The following is an 18,561-nucleotide window of genomic DNA, read 5'->3' as shown; positions in this document are numbered from 1 at the left end:
TGGATCTGTGCTATATTCCCACTCATACCAGAAAATTCACTGTGATTGAGCCATACGACCATTTGATTCAGTTGGACAGAGACGGATTGGACCTATTTTCCCTTTGAAATGTAGTTGCTGAACAACACCCCCAGCTGAGATTGGCAAATTTGAGTGATGCTCAAGGCTGCCCTTGAAGTCCCAAATTGAAGATCTGGATGAGAGGCAAGCACTCAAATGGTGGAGTTACAAAACCAGTGCCATTGACTCATTTAAGCCATTAGGTAAAGGCAGTGATAAAGTACATGGTCTGGTATGTTAATGGAAACTCTAATCTAATACACTGGAATCAAGTTGAGCCATTGAGGAGTAATCACAATTTCAATGATTTTGCTGTAGGATATTTGTAAAAGCAGTGCAAAATGGCTCATCCCAGACAATATGCCAAGTAGTTTTGGCACAACACTGGGCTAATAATGTAAATACCAAAACATTAGTCATGATCAGTTTCCTTTACTCTGAGCTGCACAGCTTGGTTGGGGCAGAGCAGCCGCCTCATTGCCATTCATTTACATTCAGAATAAAGGTGCTTTTGTGAGCATGAATAAAACATTCATAGTGGGGAAGGGCGTCTGTCTGGAAAGAACATGAATGTCCCCTCAGTTATAATTTACATAGCAGAGTACTGTTACATTAACAGCACATTGAGAAAGGTTGAACACACACTGCAGGCAGGAAGCTTGGGCGTACACACCATGCAGTAATGATTTCATTAGTACAGCCTGTGATTTCTGTGTGTAGATCTTGGAGAGAGAGAGACTCACAGCAGCACTGTGCAATTTCAACTGACTGAGCCAACAGTATCAGTCAAAGCATTGGGACAGTTAGTGTTTTACAATTGATCTATGAAGAAGTTTTAAACTGTCTCGCTAGAGCTTCTTATACTGTGTTTGTAGAGGTGTAATTGCTTTAGAAAACCTCAGCTTTCATTGCATACATTTGAAAGATGAAGATTTCTGCAGCTACTAAATTTCAAGAATTGGTTAAAAAGGAAGAGACCAGTTGGGAGACCTACAAAAAAAATTACAGTATGATGTGATAACGCAATCTTAATACCGTAATCATTCTATCGAGTAACAATATGCTGGATTTCTATCTTTTCTGTTATAGTCATCTGGAATCTCTACTGACAACGATGCACTCGGTCCTTTGCTTGCTGGTTGGGGTAAGTAATCGTGATTAATGTTTAATTGAGCTGAGTTTTTTCAATTCTATTTTGTGTTAAATTGAAGCATTTTGTTGCTGTCTTTGCCACTTTTTCCATATAATTGTAAGTGAAAATTATTTTGTATTGTTTAGAAGTCGCTTAAATGTTTTGAATTTCAGTGAAAGTAGTTTTCTGTTCTGTTACAGGATATTTGATTTCTCTTTTAAAAAAAATACAACCTCTGACTTGCTTTTTACATATTTAGAAACTCAGTAGTCGTAAGCAAGCCATGTGGTTCATGGTCATGAGTTATTTAGTGAAACTTACTACTCAGAGTCATACTTTGCTTTTCACTCCAACATTTTATTTGTTATTCTACTTTGGGATGGTATTCTTGTTTGTCATGTTAATCTTGGTGCATTAAATTCAATTCAAAAGAATATTAAATTGTAGTTCTGCAAGAAAAATCCTAAAATGTAACCTTTTATCATTGGCATAGCCACATTGGTGTACCATTAAGGAGCAAACAGAAATATTGACAATGGACATGTACCCTTGTGGCCTCAGCATTTGTTGAAATATGTTGGTACTGATATATTGACACCATAATGCTACAATTTTCCAAAGAAAAGTTAAAGCGTAAACTGTTTTATTGCCAATCAGCATTGTGCTGCGTTGTATGGTATTGAATATCAGTTGCGCTTACTGATTCTGTGCGTCATTCGTTGTCGCTGTTGCTAAAGAGTAATGGCACTGAAAAGATCAGAAATGTTTAGTGCCCACTTGTATTTTTTAAAGTTTGCAGTCTTGGCTCATGAAAGTTTCTGCTCGGTTCCACAGTTTGAGGATAGTTGTCACTCTGATATTCCCAGCCCGTGGGGGAGTATACGGAATTCACTTGGGAACTTCTCAAACTCGCTAACAATGCAAATGAGATTGTGATCTTGGTGTGTGGCAACTGATTATCATTGTGATATCGTGATGTGATGTGATGAATCACTGAAGGCTGTTCCTAAAGTGTATGTTCCGGGAATATCAATTTCTTGATGCCTCTCCCTTTAAAAAAAAAACTTCCTGCTTTTTAAATTCCCTGCAGAATGGGTGCGCTTGGTCCTCCCACCTCATTTGGCACCTTACTATTAATTTTCTTTCTACTTTTGGCTTAAACAATGCTGTCTTTTGCAAGATGAAAGAATACAAGAGACACGGGAAAACATTCCAAATGGCATATAAACTATAAATAATCCCTTGTTGATAATGGATCAACATGTTTTGCTTTGTTTTCAAAGCAAGTTAATTACCTAACCTTAATTTGGATCGAAAGCAGTGACTTTTGTGTAGGGGAAAAGGGAATAGAGGAATGGTCTTAGTAAGTAACAGTGCTACTTTGTGAGTTGGCATAGGAGGTAAGATTTAAGTAGAGTAGCTGGCATGTATCTGTCATATTCTTTCTTCATTTCTTCCATAATCTATGGAACTCCTTAGCTCCCATGCACCCAGCAATTCTGCTGAAAGTTAAGTCATTTGCCATAACCAAACCCAAACAATTTCACAGAATTTCCTAATTTCTAGCTTCTTACACAAGTCCTTGTGCTTAGTTTTCTTTTTGAAAAGGTGAATTATTATAGCCACTTTCTTAGTAACCACAGTAGTTCAAGAACATTTGTCAATTGAAAGAGATTCAGTAGTTCTTCTGATTTACATCTGGAGTTGATTTGCTTTAATTAGAAGCATGAGGGTCAACATGGAATGATAGGATATTGAAATGGATGACAGCTTTTTATTAGTGAGTGGGCTGGACCATTTATTAATTTAGGTCTGTTGTTTTTCTCTATACTAAATCATGTACATGTTCTATGAGGCTGGCAGACCGCAAAGTGGGTGGTAAGAAGTAGTTCTCTTGGATGTAGTAGCAGTAACACAATAATTCAGTTATTGGTTGGGGTTGGTAGGCAGTGTTATTGAACTTCTCGTGATATTTTCATATTCTCAAAAAGAGAGATCTGGCTTTTAACTGGTAAAATACTTGTTTCCTCAGAATAAAGACTACTTTTATTTAATTAAAATTTATTTAAAGGGAACTGGTGGATCATCAGAAAGGTACATGAGACCAAAAAAACCGTAACAGTCAGCTGAAAATAATCTATAACAGCAGAACAAATGCACTTTTGAGAGTTTTTATAAAGGTTCAATTTTGCCCTGTACTTTTCTTCTTTCAAACCTTTTCACTTGTACCTATCCTCCAGAGGGTGAGGATTTTAGAAGTGGAGTCACAAATAGTTAAGCTGTAAACCTCACTGACTTTAAACACTTGTGGTGTTCAGTGACACAGCTGGCAAGAGGTTCACTTTTCACAGCACGATGCAGACAGACGCTTTTTATTTCTCCGACATGGGACATACAAACTTGCAAGCCAACTGTGACACTGAAACTTTTGCAATAATGGACAGCTTTGACTGTCTGCCTGTACTGGGACCTTATTTCATAACTCTAATAGCCCTTATAGTATGCAGCTGTCTTGTCACTGCTGCTTAACTTTCCATTCACAGAACTGATAGAAGATGTCCTTTCACTTGCCACTTGATTTGACTTTCTGTTGATCCACAGTATTCCCAAACCATTCTGAATTGTTCATAAAACATATCAGCTTGCCTAATAACATAATTGACAGTCAATAAGATAGCACAGAATTAAAAATTGACATTTGTGATGTTTGCATTGTCAGGTTGATGAAATGCCTTGATTTTTCTTTTTCCAGAGAAGCGCCAGGATAATGGACGAGTCTATTTTGTTAACCATAATACACGGACAACCCAATGGGAGGACCCAAGAACTCAAGGGTGAGAGCAGCTAATCTTTTAAAATATTGAAATAAGCATAGTTAATAATTGGGATGCCCTTTTTTGGGGAAATCTGATTAAATGGTAACTTATTTTTAAGGGTTCTATATTTTGCAACAATCTCATGCACCTGGCATTCCCTGATTAAAATATATATGAAACCGGTACTGTTCGTTCAGGTTTTCAGTATATTATCTTACTGTACATATATGTGTAGATACACAAACAGCACTTAAGTAGTTTGATCAGTCACATTTAGAACAATGATTTTTCCCACGCAATTTCTGACATAATTAATTAGTACTTTGAATTCATTTTATCTTCCTTCCTTCACTTTGTTCAGCTTTTAATTTTCCTCCCTTTTTTGGGAGAATGCGATATTTCAATTTTCCTCAGATCTCCCTTTGGCATACTTGATTTCACAGTTTGACATTGGAGCAAATTATAGAAGGTCATTGCATTAGCGTAGACCTATGAATGCATTTTGATTCTAACTTCAGTTCATATTCATAACTATTCTTTTGCTTTACTGATTGTATAGCTATGAGGGTTTCTGCTATGACGAAACCCAGTAATTTCTGGTACATTGCAAGGGAAAATCAAATGGGTAGTCTTCACCAGGCTGATCCTGAGCACCTCCTGGCACATCGCTACAAGCAGCACTGAAGGTTGCTGAGAAACAGGTTACGTGTCCCTTCCCTGACAGCCACAGGAAGTGCGTGCACTCAGGGAGACTAATGAACAAAACGGTAACAGATCTTCAAAAAAACCACTCAAATTCTGATCCTAAACCTTTTTTGAGCATGCAAGGAAACTGGCTTGATTGAAACCATTGCTAACCCAGTGATGTTCACATAGATTCTCATAAGAAACAGCTATGTACCATTAAGTAAAGTGCAATAAAATGAAGTTCCAGGTTTCATAGCTAAACTTTTAAATCTCTTAATAGAGGACATTTACTTATGAAAGGGATTGGACACATTTTTAACAAACATTCTTGCAACTAGAAATAATAGCTATGAAATTAACTCATGTCTCCTTACTAAGAAATGAAAAATGCATACACTTAGTAGTTTTTGCATTTTTACTGTTAACCTGGTTCACAGTCTTGTTCCACTGTTTATTGTCATAATAGCTGAAGACTATAATGCTATTGTTCTTAATTAAGTACATGCTCTTAAACATGTACTTAATTTCCCTTGTCACATCTACTAATTATTTGCACTAAACAAAACATAGTGTGATCTGCGCATGAAATGGATAATTTAGTTGGTGACTGTATATCTGCACCTTGCATCACTGCTACAAGGAGCCGATTGCAGTGCAGATCTGACACAACAGGTGACTACTCTTTTCTGATTATAGAGGAAAAGTGCAAATGCTATGTATAGATATATAAAAAATCAAGGGCAAAAATATTTTTAACATATATATTAGCTAACTCAGACCCTGAAAGAGGACAGAATATCCCAAAGTGCTTCATAGGCATGAACTAGTTTTGAAGTGTAGTTATTACCTTACACAGTTTCTAAATTTGACTTACTTCTGATGAAAGTTCCCTCAGGTTGAAATCTCAAAGCATTAGAATTATTGAAAATTTAATTCATTTCCGTCTTGCTTGATGCGACCTATTTAACCATAACGTGGATGAAAGAACTTTATCTGTGTTCAAAGGCATTTTTTCACCCCAACACTTAAAAATCATCTTTGTGGGCTAATTAGCTTCTCGCCTAAAAATGGAGAGCTCAAATGTGATCGATTAGGGCTCCAGTGCACTCAACCATAGCATGGTGATATGCAGGTTTGCATCCATAAGCCCACCTTGTTGATTTGCCATTTTAAACCATGCCACCAATGTTTGAAGACTGGAGCTTCTCCACACAGAGTCAGTCATAATTGTAAGGGAAATAGTCCCAGTTCACTTGCAATTCCTAGCAGTCTGTGTAATGGTGGCCTTTTGCCCATTGTCTCAGTTTGGATGATGTCTGGTATCAAGTAATATAGTCATAATTGGCTTCAGAAACCTGGGTTAGAAAAAGAATTGATGAGGATTTCCACCCTGATTGCTATTCTATGGCCTTTGCTGGAAGTGCCTGAAGTATCAGGTAGAAATATCTCTTCCTTGGTGGCTGACTAACTTATCAGTTTTATGAATAATAACCAATGGTCCTTAAGGAACTTACCCCAGCAAGGAGTAGATAATTATACGAGAAGAAAGGTGTGAATGAAATTGATGAGAAAATAAATTGTACTGCCAAAATGGAATCAGAACATCAGTTCATCACTTCATCACTGTACTAATTTGCTGTTGTGTGCTTGCTGAAGTTTGCAATTAGTTCTTTGCTAAAACTGTATTAGTCACTTTAAAAAAGATTGACCTTTCTGGCTGCTTTCACTTTTCGTACCATCTGCAAATTTTGAAATTGTGCCCTTTCTATCAAGGACTAGATCATTAATGTATATCAGAAAAAGCAATGGTCCCAACACTGACCCTTGGGGAACTCCACTACAAACCTTCCTTCAGCCTGAAAAACATCCATTAACCACTACTCTCTGTTTCCTGTATCCATGTTGTTGCTGTCCCTTTTATTCAATGAGCTGTAACTTTGCTTAGAAGTCTGTTATGCAGTACTGTATCAAGTGCCTTTTGGAAATCCATGTACACTACATCAATAGCATTGCCATCATCAATTCTTTCTGATACCTCTTCAAAAACCTCCAGCAAGTTAAACATGATTTTCCCTTCAGAAATCCATGCTGGCTTTCCTTAATTAACTTGCATTTGTCCATGCAACTATTAACTTTACACTGAAGTATTGATTCTAGAAGTTTCCCTAACACCGAACTGAAACTGACTGGCCTGTAGTTGCTGGGCTTATCATTACACATTTTTTGAACAAGGGTGAAACGTTTGCAGTTCACCAGTCTTTTAGGGCCACTGCTGAATCTAAAGAAGACTGAAAAATTATGCCAGTGCCTCTGCAATTTCCACTCTCGCTTCCCTCAGTATCCTTGGATGCATCTTCATCCGGTCCTGGTTTCTTATCAACTTTAAGTACAGACAATCTATTCAATACCTCTGCCTTAACAATTTTGAACCTTTCTAGTGTCTGCACTACCTCTTCTTTCACCATGGCTTAGGTAGCATCTTAATACCTCAGCTATGCCCTCTGTTCAGGCTATTGCCACGCAATGGTACTATAACTGACTTCATTATTCTTTGCTGGGCACTCAGTGTAGAGTCCAAGCAGCCAATCACATAAAAGGATTTTCACCACTCCCAACCAGGAAACAAACAAGCACAAAATAAGATCACTTTTAAAACAGTTTACATTGACAAAATTAAAGATTGGGGGAAATATGGGATGAACACAAACTATAGTATTCTGAAAAAAAATCAGAACTTTAAAAAATATTTAGCTCAAAATCTATAAATTCATTATTTAACAGCACTCTCGGATTTACGAAGTTTAATTTTAATTTCTCTTGTTCATCAAATTTTATTAATCACATTGCCATTAAAAATCCTGTGCGATTGAGCAAGGTGTAACTTTTTGCAGAGGTTTTGAATGGTCCAGTGAGAGTCTGTGTGTGTGGAACCTGTACCCCAGCGAGAGTCAGTGTGTGTGGGATTCGTACCCCAGTGAGAGTCAGTGTGTGTGTGGAACCCGTACCCCAGTGAGAGTCGGTGTGTGTGTGGAACCCGTACTCCAGTGAGAGTCAGTATGTGTGTGGAACCTGTACCCCAATGAGAGTCGGTGTGTGTGTGTGGAAACCCGTACCCCAGTGAGAGTCGGTGTGTGTGAAACCTGTACCCCAGTGAGAGTCAGTGTGTGTGGGACCCGTACCCCAGTGAGAGTCAGTGTGTGTGGAACCCCGTACCCCAGTGAGAGTCAGTGTGGGTGTGGAACCCGTACCCCAGTGAGAGTCAGTGTGTGTGTGTGGAACCTGTACCCCAGTGAGAGTCAGTGTGTGTGTGGAACTGTACCCCAATGAGAGTCAGTGTGTGTGTGGAACCATACCCCAATGAGAGTCAGTGTGTGTGGAACCATACCCCAATGAGAGTCAGTGTGTGTGGAACATGTACCCCCAGTGAGAGTCAGTGTGTGTGGAACTGTACCCCAGTGAGAGTCAGTGTGTGTGGAACCGTACCCCAATGAGAGTCAGTGTGTGTGGAACATGTACCCCCAGTGAGAGTCAGTGTGTGTGGAACCCCGTACCCCAGTGAGAGTCAGTGTGTGTGTGGAACCTGTACCCCAGTGAGAGTCAGTGTGTGTGTGGAACTGTACCCCAGTGAGAGTCAGTGTGTGTGTGGAACCATACCCCAATGAGAGTCAGTGTGTGTGGAACATGTACCCCCAGTGAGAGTCAGTGTGTGTGGAACCCCGTACGCCAGTGAGAGTCAGTGTGTGTGTGGAACTGTACCCCAATGAGAGTCAGTGTGTGTGTGGAACCATACCCCAATGAGAGTCAGTGTGTGTGTGGAACTGTACCCCAATGAGAGTCAGTGTGTGTGTGGAACCATACCCCAATGAGAGTCAGTGTGTGTGGAACATGTACCCCCAGTGAGAGTCAGTGTGTGTGGAACTGTACCCCAGTGAGAGTCAGTGTGTGTGTGGAACCGTACCCCAATGAGAGTCAGTGTGTGTGTGGAACTGTACCCCAATGAGAGTCAGTGTGTGTGTGGAACCATACCCCAATGAGAGTCAGTGTGTGTGGAACATGTACCCCCAGTGAGAGTCAGTGTGTGTGGAACTGTACCCCAGTGAGAGTCAGTGTGTGTGTGGAACCGTACCCCAATGAGAGTCAGTGTGTGTGTGGAACCATACCCCAATGAGAGTCAGTGTGTGTGGAACATGTACCCCCAGTGAGAGTCAGTGTGTGTGGAACTGTACCCCAGTGAGAGTCAGTGTGTGTGTGGAACCGTACCCCAATGAGAGTCAGTGTGTGTGGAACATGTACCCTCAGTGAGAGTCAGTGTGTGTGGAACCCCGTACCCCAGTGAGAGTCAGTGTGTGTGTGGAACCTGTACCCCAGTGAGAGTCAGTGTGTGTGTGGAACTGTACCCCAGTGAGAGTCAGTGTGTGTGTGGAACCATACCCCAATGAGAGTCAGTGTGTGTGGAACATGTACCCCCAGTGAGAGTCAGTGTGTGTGGAACTGTACCCCAGTGAGAGTCAGTGTGTGTGTGGAACCGTACCCCAGTGAGAGTCAGTGTGCGTGTGGAACCCGTACCCCAGTGAGAGTCAGTGTGTGTGGAACCCGTACCCCAGTGAGAGTCGGGGATGGCGCCGGAGCGAGGTGACTTCTTGCAAGCTGTGCCCAGCATACCTTCGGATTCTATCTTTTACTCTTGTTCTATGCTTACATTCTGCATTCTCTCGTTTCCTTCTCTATGAATGGTATGCTTTGTCTGTATCGCGCGCAAGAAACAATACTTTTCACTATGTAAATACATGTGACAATAATAAATCAAATCAAATAATGTGGGGGTGGGAATGTTGAAATGTTCTCTGATTGCAGACTGTGCAGATGTGGGGTCTCCACGGCAGGCTGTGCTGGAGCAGGCCCCAGCTTCAGGATTCCCACAGTGAACTATAAATGCCCGGTATCCTGAAGCTGAAGTCAATCTTGGAAGGGCAATGGGGGCGAATAGCAGACATCTGCTGTCAACTCACAAAATTCGCCCTACTTCTCATAATTAAAATTTGAAACACATTTTTTAAAAGTACAATAATTTTCATCAGATAAATCATATTAAAAAGTCATATTTCAAAAGTCTAAGAAAACATTTTAACATGTTGTAGACTTTTTAGCGAGCTTCATCAAACTTTTAAAAGGTTTTATGTTTAAAAAAAATTCAATCCATGTGAATTTTTATAAGATCTCTCTGGTGTGGGCTTCTGGATTAAGTACTCAAATTAAGAGCAGGCCCCTTACAGCTGGAAATACCGGGTGTAGATTTTTAAATGTAATTAATTTGTTATTAGTGGATAATTAGCCCAAATTCGCACTGGTTCCTACTTGCCATTTGAAGTAGTGATCCCTTGGGAGTAGCATTAGATAACCCATTGTAATTTTTTAATCGGCACAAGAATGTGTATCTTCACTTCACTAACTGGGGGGACATTCAGTAGCAGCAAATCATAGAATCCCAACGGTGCAGAAGGAGGCCATTCTGCCCATCGAGCCTGCACCCACAACAATCCCACCCAGACCCTATCACCGTAACCCCACGTAGTTATCCTGCTAACCTCCCTAACACTAAGGGTCAATTTAGCATGGCCAATCCACCTAACCTGCACATCTTTGGACTGTGGGAGGAAACTGGAGCACCCGGAGGAAACCTACGCAGACACGGGGAGAACGTGCAAACTCCACACAGACAGTCACCCGAGGCTGGAATTGAACCTGGGTCCCTGGCACTGTGAGACTGCAGTGCTAACCACTGTGCTACCGTGTCACCCCGCTGAAGATGCTACTGTTACCAGCACTGCAAAACCTGACCCATTGCCTTTGCCAATTTATTTTCCAAGGCTAACAAGACAGCTTCCTCCTACAAGTATCTTGGCGCTTTGGTAATTGAATTGCAAGTAAATGTGCATGAATACATGAGCAAATAGCAGGTTGTTACCTCAATAATTTGAAAGTATTTTGTTGCGTATTAAACTTCAAAACAGTTTGTTTAATCAATTATTGGGTAATTTTTGAAAGTAACTGCAATACTTTCATAAACACTCCATTCCTTCAGTTCCTCAGTGTTTAATAATTTTTTAAAAATTGTTATATCATAGATGTAAGGTCACCTGTTATTCCTAACCAACACTACATGTACTCTGTCATGTCTCAAATTATTCATGCACTGTATCCCAAAATATTGTTCTTTTGAAAGAAATTAATATAATTTGCTCTTTACTGAATCAATACCAAATGCTTCCACCTTCTCCCCAAGGAGCCTGGTCCATGGATTTATGGAAATAGTGTTTCCTTAGATTAGTTTTGAATTTATTGGCAGGGAAAAAGAATCAGCCCAAGTTCTTGCTCTGATGCCTGCTTATTCACTGGAAAGTGAAAGTTGACTGGAAAGTGTACCTGTGCTAATATTAGGTGAGAACAGGATTGAACTCTCCTGTCCATGGTTGCTAACATTATGTATCTAGATTTGCAGGAGTAGTCGCTGGGATGAGGTGCTGGAGTTCTGCCATCTCTCAGCATGAGTCATTGCCTTTAACAAGAGGTGGGAGAAAAGTTGGAGGCAAAATAAATTGTTTTTTTGTTTGGCAGCGGTATGATATTTAACTCCTTTTTAGGAGCCTAGTGTTTGAGTGCTGGTTTTGACAAGCAGATTTGACAATGTTTGGTTGGTGTGTTTTGCAAGTATTATCTCTGACCAATAGTTAGGAGATTATGTCACTGTTAGAAGAAAAAAGGAGCAGGGAGTTTCAAGTCCTACAGGTGAATGCAAAATGACACTCTTGTTTACTGTGGAGAAGTTCACTGTCCACCAAAGGCTCGAATGATCTCCCTCCCAGTTCCCCACACTGAAGGAAAGCAGGGCAGAAACAAGAATACAGTTTAAAACTAAGGAGGAAATTGTAAAAAGTAAAAAAAAAGCTACTGTTAGAACTGGCAGCACGGTGGCACAGCATTTAGCTCTGCTGCCTCACAGTGCCAGGGACCTGGGTTCAATTCCAGCCTTGAGTGAATGTGTGCAGTTTGCACGTTCTCCCCATGTCTGCGAGGGTTTCCTCTGGCTGCTCCGGTTTCCTCCCACAGTCCAAAGACGTGTGGGTTAGGTTAATTGACCATGCTAAATTGCCCCAGTGTGAGGGGGATTAGTAGGGTAAATAATTGGGGTTATGGGGATAGGGCCTGGGTGGGATTGTTGTCAGTGCAGGCTCAATGGGCTGAATGGCCTCCTTCTGCACTGTTGGGATTCTATGATTCGAAGTTTTAGCTATTCTAATGACAATATCTGGAAAAAGTTGAACCAGTGATTATACAAAAGGGCTCACTGTCCTGGTTCAGTAACTGTGCAGCAGTTTAAGACTTATATTTGACAGCCAGCCAAATGGTGGCCAATTAGCTGTAATTACCAACAAAACAAACATGGTTATCTCAATTTGCCTGTCAGAGATCAGTAGAAACAGAAACAGCAGTTATGACAGCATAGCAGAAGTATTTTATAGTCATTACCACTCATTTACAAATACCCAATCAACATTTTTGCTCAACTAAATCAAGAATGGTGTTTGAACTTCCCAGGATTTTTATTCCCTAGTATGTGCTTTGTAATAGAGAATATGGGGGAAAAAAATCCTGTTCTTCTGAACTCTTGTTTAGAGTAGGATCACTAATGTTACCAGTGATTCTGCCACTCTTTGCATGTCAAAATGTTTTTATTGTACAATAAGAATACCTAATGGGTTGGATTTTATGTGCCCCACCAGCAGGCTTGAAAGTGGAGGGCACATAAAATCCCGACATATCTGAATTTTTTCTGGTTAGGGGATGGGATTGGGGAAGCTCAGAGGTTTGCTTGCCCTAGGGCCCATTGAGGCCCTTAAGTGGCCAGTTAGGGGCCTCATTCTATTGCCACCAGTATTTTATTCGTGGTGGGAAGCCCCACTGTCCGGTAAGCCCAGCAGCTTTGGCTGAGTGGGCTGCTGTCCGGATGGAGTTGGGGGAGGCTCCCTGTGGGGCTCCCAGGTATCTTTAGTGGCACCCCACAAACCCAGCCACACCCTCCAAGCTCCATTCTCTTGAACCTATTTCCTTATCTGAGACCCCTGACCCGGACCTGTCTAGGTTTATTGGCATAGTGGGGCTGCCTGTACTCAGCAGTGGCCACCGCTCCAAATTTGGGCTCTGGGGACTACAGAACGGCTGCCATCCGATCGGCAGACTGCTTTCTTAAGTCGTGATTTCCTCCTAAGGTGAGGCTTCAGCCCCTCCCTTAAAGTGACTAGCACAGCTCCCAAAATTAAATTGCTGCAGTGTATCCATCGGGATGATGGGAGGCTCCTCGACATTTTAGGCCAGTGTCGAGGTGAGTAGAGGACAGGGTGGGTGGTGGTGGTTAGGACTGCAGTGCTCTGTGTAATCTAGCCAATGTGTTTTTTTAAACAAGGGTGAAAACTGAGGAAACTACCTGTGATAAGTTCCTAATTGAACTGCAGGATCTTTCAGCTTTGCATTTGCTTGTTCTTTCATGAATTTTAGCATGAAGCCAATTGCAAACTGTCGTTGCACATAACCCTGGATTTTTTTAGTGATTGTAGGACTGGAATTATTGGTTTTATGCACCCTACAAAAGATGGAAGCAATTTTACAAATAGTTTGAAATTTATTATTTTTTACCATAAGCAGTGGATTAACTGGAATTGTACAACTCCTGTGTCTGGTGTTTAAAGAAATATTACTATGCAATCAAAAGGTGTGGATTAAATTCATTTTTAATGTTATGTTAAATTATGTAGAACTATTTTTTAATTCTAAAAACCATCTACAATAGTTATGATAGTGGACTCCAATTTTTGTCATGTAGGGATACTGTCTAACTGTTCACTTCACCTTAACATCTGTGCTATGAAATAACCCTGTCTCAGTATTTTTACTGCTTTGTCACATCATTGTTAATTGTGTCTTTCTTGGGTCAACTTAGTGTTTTCTTTGTGATAGGATCTTAACTGCACTTAGAATTTCCTGGAGTTTAGCTTACAATAATACATACTTATGTTGGCATAGTTCCAGGGCTTGATAATGTTTTTTAAAAATGATGTTTCTATATGGAACACCCATTCCCTGAGTGACAGACTCAGTTGGATTTCTGATGATTCAGGGGCCAGTGAAAGTAGACCCATTAAATATTCCTGCCTTAGTCAGGAACGTCATGTTAGACAGCATGCAGACTGCTGTGTTAGTTTCATCTCTTGTGAATGAATGTCTCTGATAGCCAATATTATGAATGGCTTCTTGTTGCCCACTTGTCATTTCTTGTATATCACTATTCTATCTTCATTTGGACAGGGTACCAAATATAGGTTCAAAGACCAGTAAGTGGATAAACAGTCTGCATGGGTTTAATCATTCAGACAGCTAAATTGACCACAGCAATTTGAAAGGGGTTCTCAAAGGAAATGACTAGCAGAAAACATAAGTGCGCTTGGTGCCAAATGCATAACATGAATTTTCATAATCCTGTTAAAAAGGAAAATTACTGTGTGGATTTTACCACTGGTGTTGGAAATGAAAACTGGCTGGTCTTGGTTGGGATGGTCATAGGAGACTAAGTGCCTTTAGTTATTTCAAAAGTACATTTAAATTTTTGGGCAAATGTCTGTGGTCATCGAGGCAAGGAATGTTTGTGATAGAGAATAGAATACTGTTTTTTAGATTTCTCAGTCAAGCACATCCAGCACTCCCAAGTTTAGCATGATTACGTGCAGAGTGTCCCCATTGCCCTCCCACAACTCAGGGAGAACCCTATATTGCACCAGCATGGCACTTGTATTTCCACATCTGCTAACCTGTGTTCTGAATCATCAGACCAATTTAGTACTTGGACAATTTTTCCTGCTTTAATCCATACCCACCGGTAATAAGGTTGAAATTATCGAAGCATTTCATGTGGTGTCCTATTCAATATGAGAGAAAGAGGTGGCTTTGATGCCACAAAATGTTCTAATTAATATCTTTCAAAATGTCTCTCTTCCGTCTTTACATCTCCCCACTTTAAATATACTACTTGCTAATTGCAAATTTACCCCCAAAGGCTGTGCCACTGCTCTCTCCAATTAGTTAAATGTAGTCAGAAATGATTCACTTCCACCTTATTTATTTTCATGGGCTGGATCTCAATGTGAATTCCAAAACCCTTTGTGATGACAAATTGAACAAGCTGAAGGCCGCTCAATGGCTGAGAGTTTATCTGTTGAGCAGTCGAGCGATATGTACCAAGAAAATCGCAGTTCTGATCTCCAGTCTGTGCTGTTTTGGCTGGTCTTGGTTGGGATGGTCATAGGAGACTAAATGCTCAATGGGAAAAATTTACTGTTCTGCCCAGTGATTCTTGCAGGAAGTGTGAATGTGTGAGCACAGAATTGGCCTCAACTCCCTCTGCAGTTGATTAATTTGCTGGCATTCACTGTTGACGCTTTTGAACAAGGTATCACAATGTGCATAGCACATATGGAATCATACCCAGGAACATGCTGCTGCTGGAGTTGCTTTTCTTTTAATTAAAATAATTTTAGCTTTAAGAAAGATGGATATTACAAACCAATATTTTTAACTGGAATAAATTTAGTCAACAAGCTGCAATTTTAATCATTTTGCTGTTAAAGTTAATTTGGTATGGTTTGCAAAAGAAGTTGGGGTACATTCCACTGTCACGCATTTTAAAAATCCAATTTTTGAAATCATGAGTCTGCATCTCTTGTTACTCATTCATAATTTGGCAGTGTTTTAGAGCTCACATCATTTGTCATGATTAACTATGCACCGTATAAAGTTCAAATAATTGAATAGGCTCAGTTTCCAGTTTGGAGTAGCTATTTTACTATAAGGGTAAATTGTCACGAAGACAAGCCATTTCATCTGAAGATATTAAATGTAAAAGCCCCAATGTACTTTAACATGATTATTATATAGTTTACCATTAATCATATATCACATTAAATATTAAAACTATCTTTGTAAGCACATCTAAACTGCCAACAACATATTGCTTTGTGCTATGGGCGGCACGGTGGCACAGTGGTTAGCACTGCTGCTTCACAGCTCCAGGGTCCCGGGTTCGATTCCCGGCTCGGGTCACTGTCTGTGTGGAGTTTGCACATTCTCCTCGTGTCTGCGTGGGTTTCCTCCGGGTGCTCCGGTTTCCTCCCACAGTCCAAAGATGTGCGGGTTAGGTTGATTGGCCAGGTTAAAAATTGCCCCTTAGAGTTCCCGGCTCGGGTCACTGTCTGTGTGGAGTTTGCACATTCTCCTCGTGTCTGCGTGGGTTTCCTCCGGGTGCTCCGGTTTCCTCCCACAGTCCAAAGATGTGCGGGTTAGGTTGATTGGCCAGGTTAAAAATTGCCCCTTAGAGTTCTGAGATGCGTGGATTAGCGGGTAAATATGTGGGGGTAGGGCCTGGGTGGGATTGTGGTCGGTGCAGACTCGATGGGCCGAATGGCCTCCTTCTGCACTGTAGGGTTTCTATGAGTTATTCTATGTAAACTAATGGGAAAACCATATTCTGAAGTCATCAAGCTCGTTCAACTTTCTTCACATCACCGTAGGAAATGCATATCTCATTGCTTCTCTCTCTTTTGCTCTTTGGCTTCCCTGTTTCTGTCACTATTTCTGTTTATCACCTTCTGATTTAATTGTATTTTTAATATTAACTGTTACTCTTATGTCTGCTTTTGTTCTGCTTTTCTTCAGCCTCCTCTTCTGTAAAGAAATTTCAGCAAATTCAAAAGATCAATGTTGAACAATAGCTGCTGAGCTATTGCTTAACATTGAATCTATAACTCTTAGTATGAAAGATACCTATCAATATGGTGAGAAATAATAAATCAATGATGCCATGGCTCGATCCGTAAAAGTACTGTATTCTTGTTTGGCCCTTGATGATGGCTATATTGACAAATATTATTGAGTTCAGTAAAATTAAAATGCATCGTATTACTTTTTTGGAAACTGGTGAAAATCAAACCAAAGTGTGGAGGTGGTCTTATAAAGGTGCATCTAATATTATGCAATAATGTGACTGCCAAAAACATAAAGCAAGTCCCTTTTAATGTGCTTAAGCCAGATGCAGCAAAACATAGCCTTTTGACTTTTATCTTTTGAAATATACATACCACTTCATGTGCTTAAATTACGTTGCCCCAAATTTTGAAGAAGTATTTCACATTAGAATTAGAGGAGTGTTTACAACTACCAAGCGTTTATGAATTTATTATTATTGGAATAAGCTGCAAACTTGTGTAGTTTTTAAACTTAATATAGAAATGTGACTGCAATCCTCGTAAGGGTACCTTGACAGCCCTGGATGGACTAGTTCTCAATTTACATTGGGAATCATTACTCCTATTGCAATGAAAGCAAATGGAAAATAGTTTCTTCTCCTGGGGGTAAAGAAAGCATTGTTGAGTCATTCAGGAAGTGAGGAGCTTACAGTACTTTATTGCACATCTTAGTCTGTACAGTGCACAGTAGTGAAACTTGAAACAAGTTGATTTGTAATATGTCTAATTTGGTCCAGCTATTGTGCAAAGATATTCCTATAACATGAGCAAAAATTGGGTTTTCATAGGATGATCCAAGAATCCCCACTGCCACCTGGCTGGGAGATGAAATACACAAATGAAGGGGTTCGATATTTTGTGGACCATAACTCTCGTTCCACCACCTTTAAAGATCCTCGAACTGGATTTGATTCCACCTCTAGGTAAATATGCTTTTTGTTTAGGATTAACGCAATTTTTTTTGCACTGTAGCAAAAATATGGGGAGATTAACTTTCCAGAATATTTGCACATACATTGCAGTGGTTAATTTTTATGATTTGCATATAATCATTTTCTGTGCTGTGCTATTATTACCAATGGCAATTAGTAATTTCATATTAAAAGTGATTGGTGACACTGGATTGAGGCATGCTTCAAATGTTGGATTTTAATCAGTGGTTTAGAGAGAAGCTGAAGAATCTAATCTAACGTGTAGGTACAGTGTTATCTCAATTCTACAATTATGTGAATGGAAAATTCAGCTTTAGGAGTTGAGCTCCTTAAATGCAGGTATCCTAACTCCAGAATCGGAATCTTTACCCATGTCTAGATTGTCAGTTGACCGTTAGACTTTGTTTTTCCTACTGAAGTGTTTAAAAAAACACCAAACTTTAAAACCTTGCAAGATATCTTATGATGCATCTTTATTATAAATAAAATGAAAAAAAAATGGACATATGTACAGGCATTATGTTTCAGAGGGTAAATACACTGAATCTTACTAAACCCCAAAGTTGCAACTTTTCAATTTATCTATCAGCTTTTCACAATTGAGATGTCATAGTAAAAATGATTCCTGAAAATTGTTCACTTGGTGTCTTTTGGCATTAATATTTTCGCTTTCAAAAACATCTAAACAATGATATTACATATCACAATTCAGAATTAACATTGCAATTCCTGTGGCTGTCCTTTCTCATTTCTTCTTGATTAAATAGTCTCTTAGCCAACGTCAGATTCCTCAGTTGGTATGCCAAGTAAACGCCTGCAAACCTTCTGGTGCCTGTGTTGCATAGAAACAGGTAGCAGAAGAACATTAGATTTCATTTTTTTCCCTTTTTTTTATGATGTGGTTGGAAAGAATTATCTAGTCAACCTACCTAAGAACTAACCTGATTTATGGTTCATATGGATGAGCATCTGGCACTGAAACCAAAAGTTAATAGGTATAAGGAGCTCATATCGAGAGAGTGGGCTCTCCCTAGTAATGTGTTGACAATTTGTATGTGATAAGATGGTGTAGTAGAAGCAAGAAT

General features: G+C 39.9%; 1 protein-coding gene across 4 annotated transcripts in view; it reads left to right on the top strand.

Moving 5' to 3' along the window:
* Positions 1–18,561, top strand: part of wwp2 (WW domain containing E3 ubiquitin protein ligase 2) — a 207,083-nt gene that overhangs the window by 154,133 nt on the left and 34,389 nt on the right. For 3 of the 4 annotated variants that reach the window (XM_078210653.1, XM_078210654.1, XM_078210657.1), the window contains 3 exons: positions 1,150–1,204; positions 3,945–4,026; positions 17,333–17,467. In XM_078210653.1, coding sequence (XP_078066779.1) covers positions 1,150–1,204; positions 3,945–4,026; positions 17,333–17,467 — 272 coding nt within the window. The remainder of the gene's footprint in view (positions 1–1,149; positions 1,205–3,944; positions 4,027–17,332; positions 17,468–18,561) is intronic. The other variant, XM_078210656.1, reaches the window with a different exon arrangement.

The sequence above is a fragment of the Mustelus asterias genome, chromosome 4 (assembly GCF_964213995.1).
Source record: "Mustelus asterias chromosome 4, sMusAst1.hap1.1, whole genome shotgun sequence".
Taxonomy (NCBI): domain Eukaryota; kingdom Metazoa; phylum Chordata; class Chondrichthyes; order Carcharhiniformes; family Triakidae; genus Mustelus; species Mustelus asterias.
The sequence above is the reverse complement of the archived record's forward strand: the minus strand, read 5'-3'. Positions and strand labels throughout refer to the sequence as shown.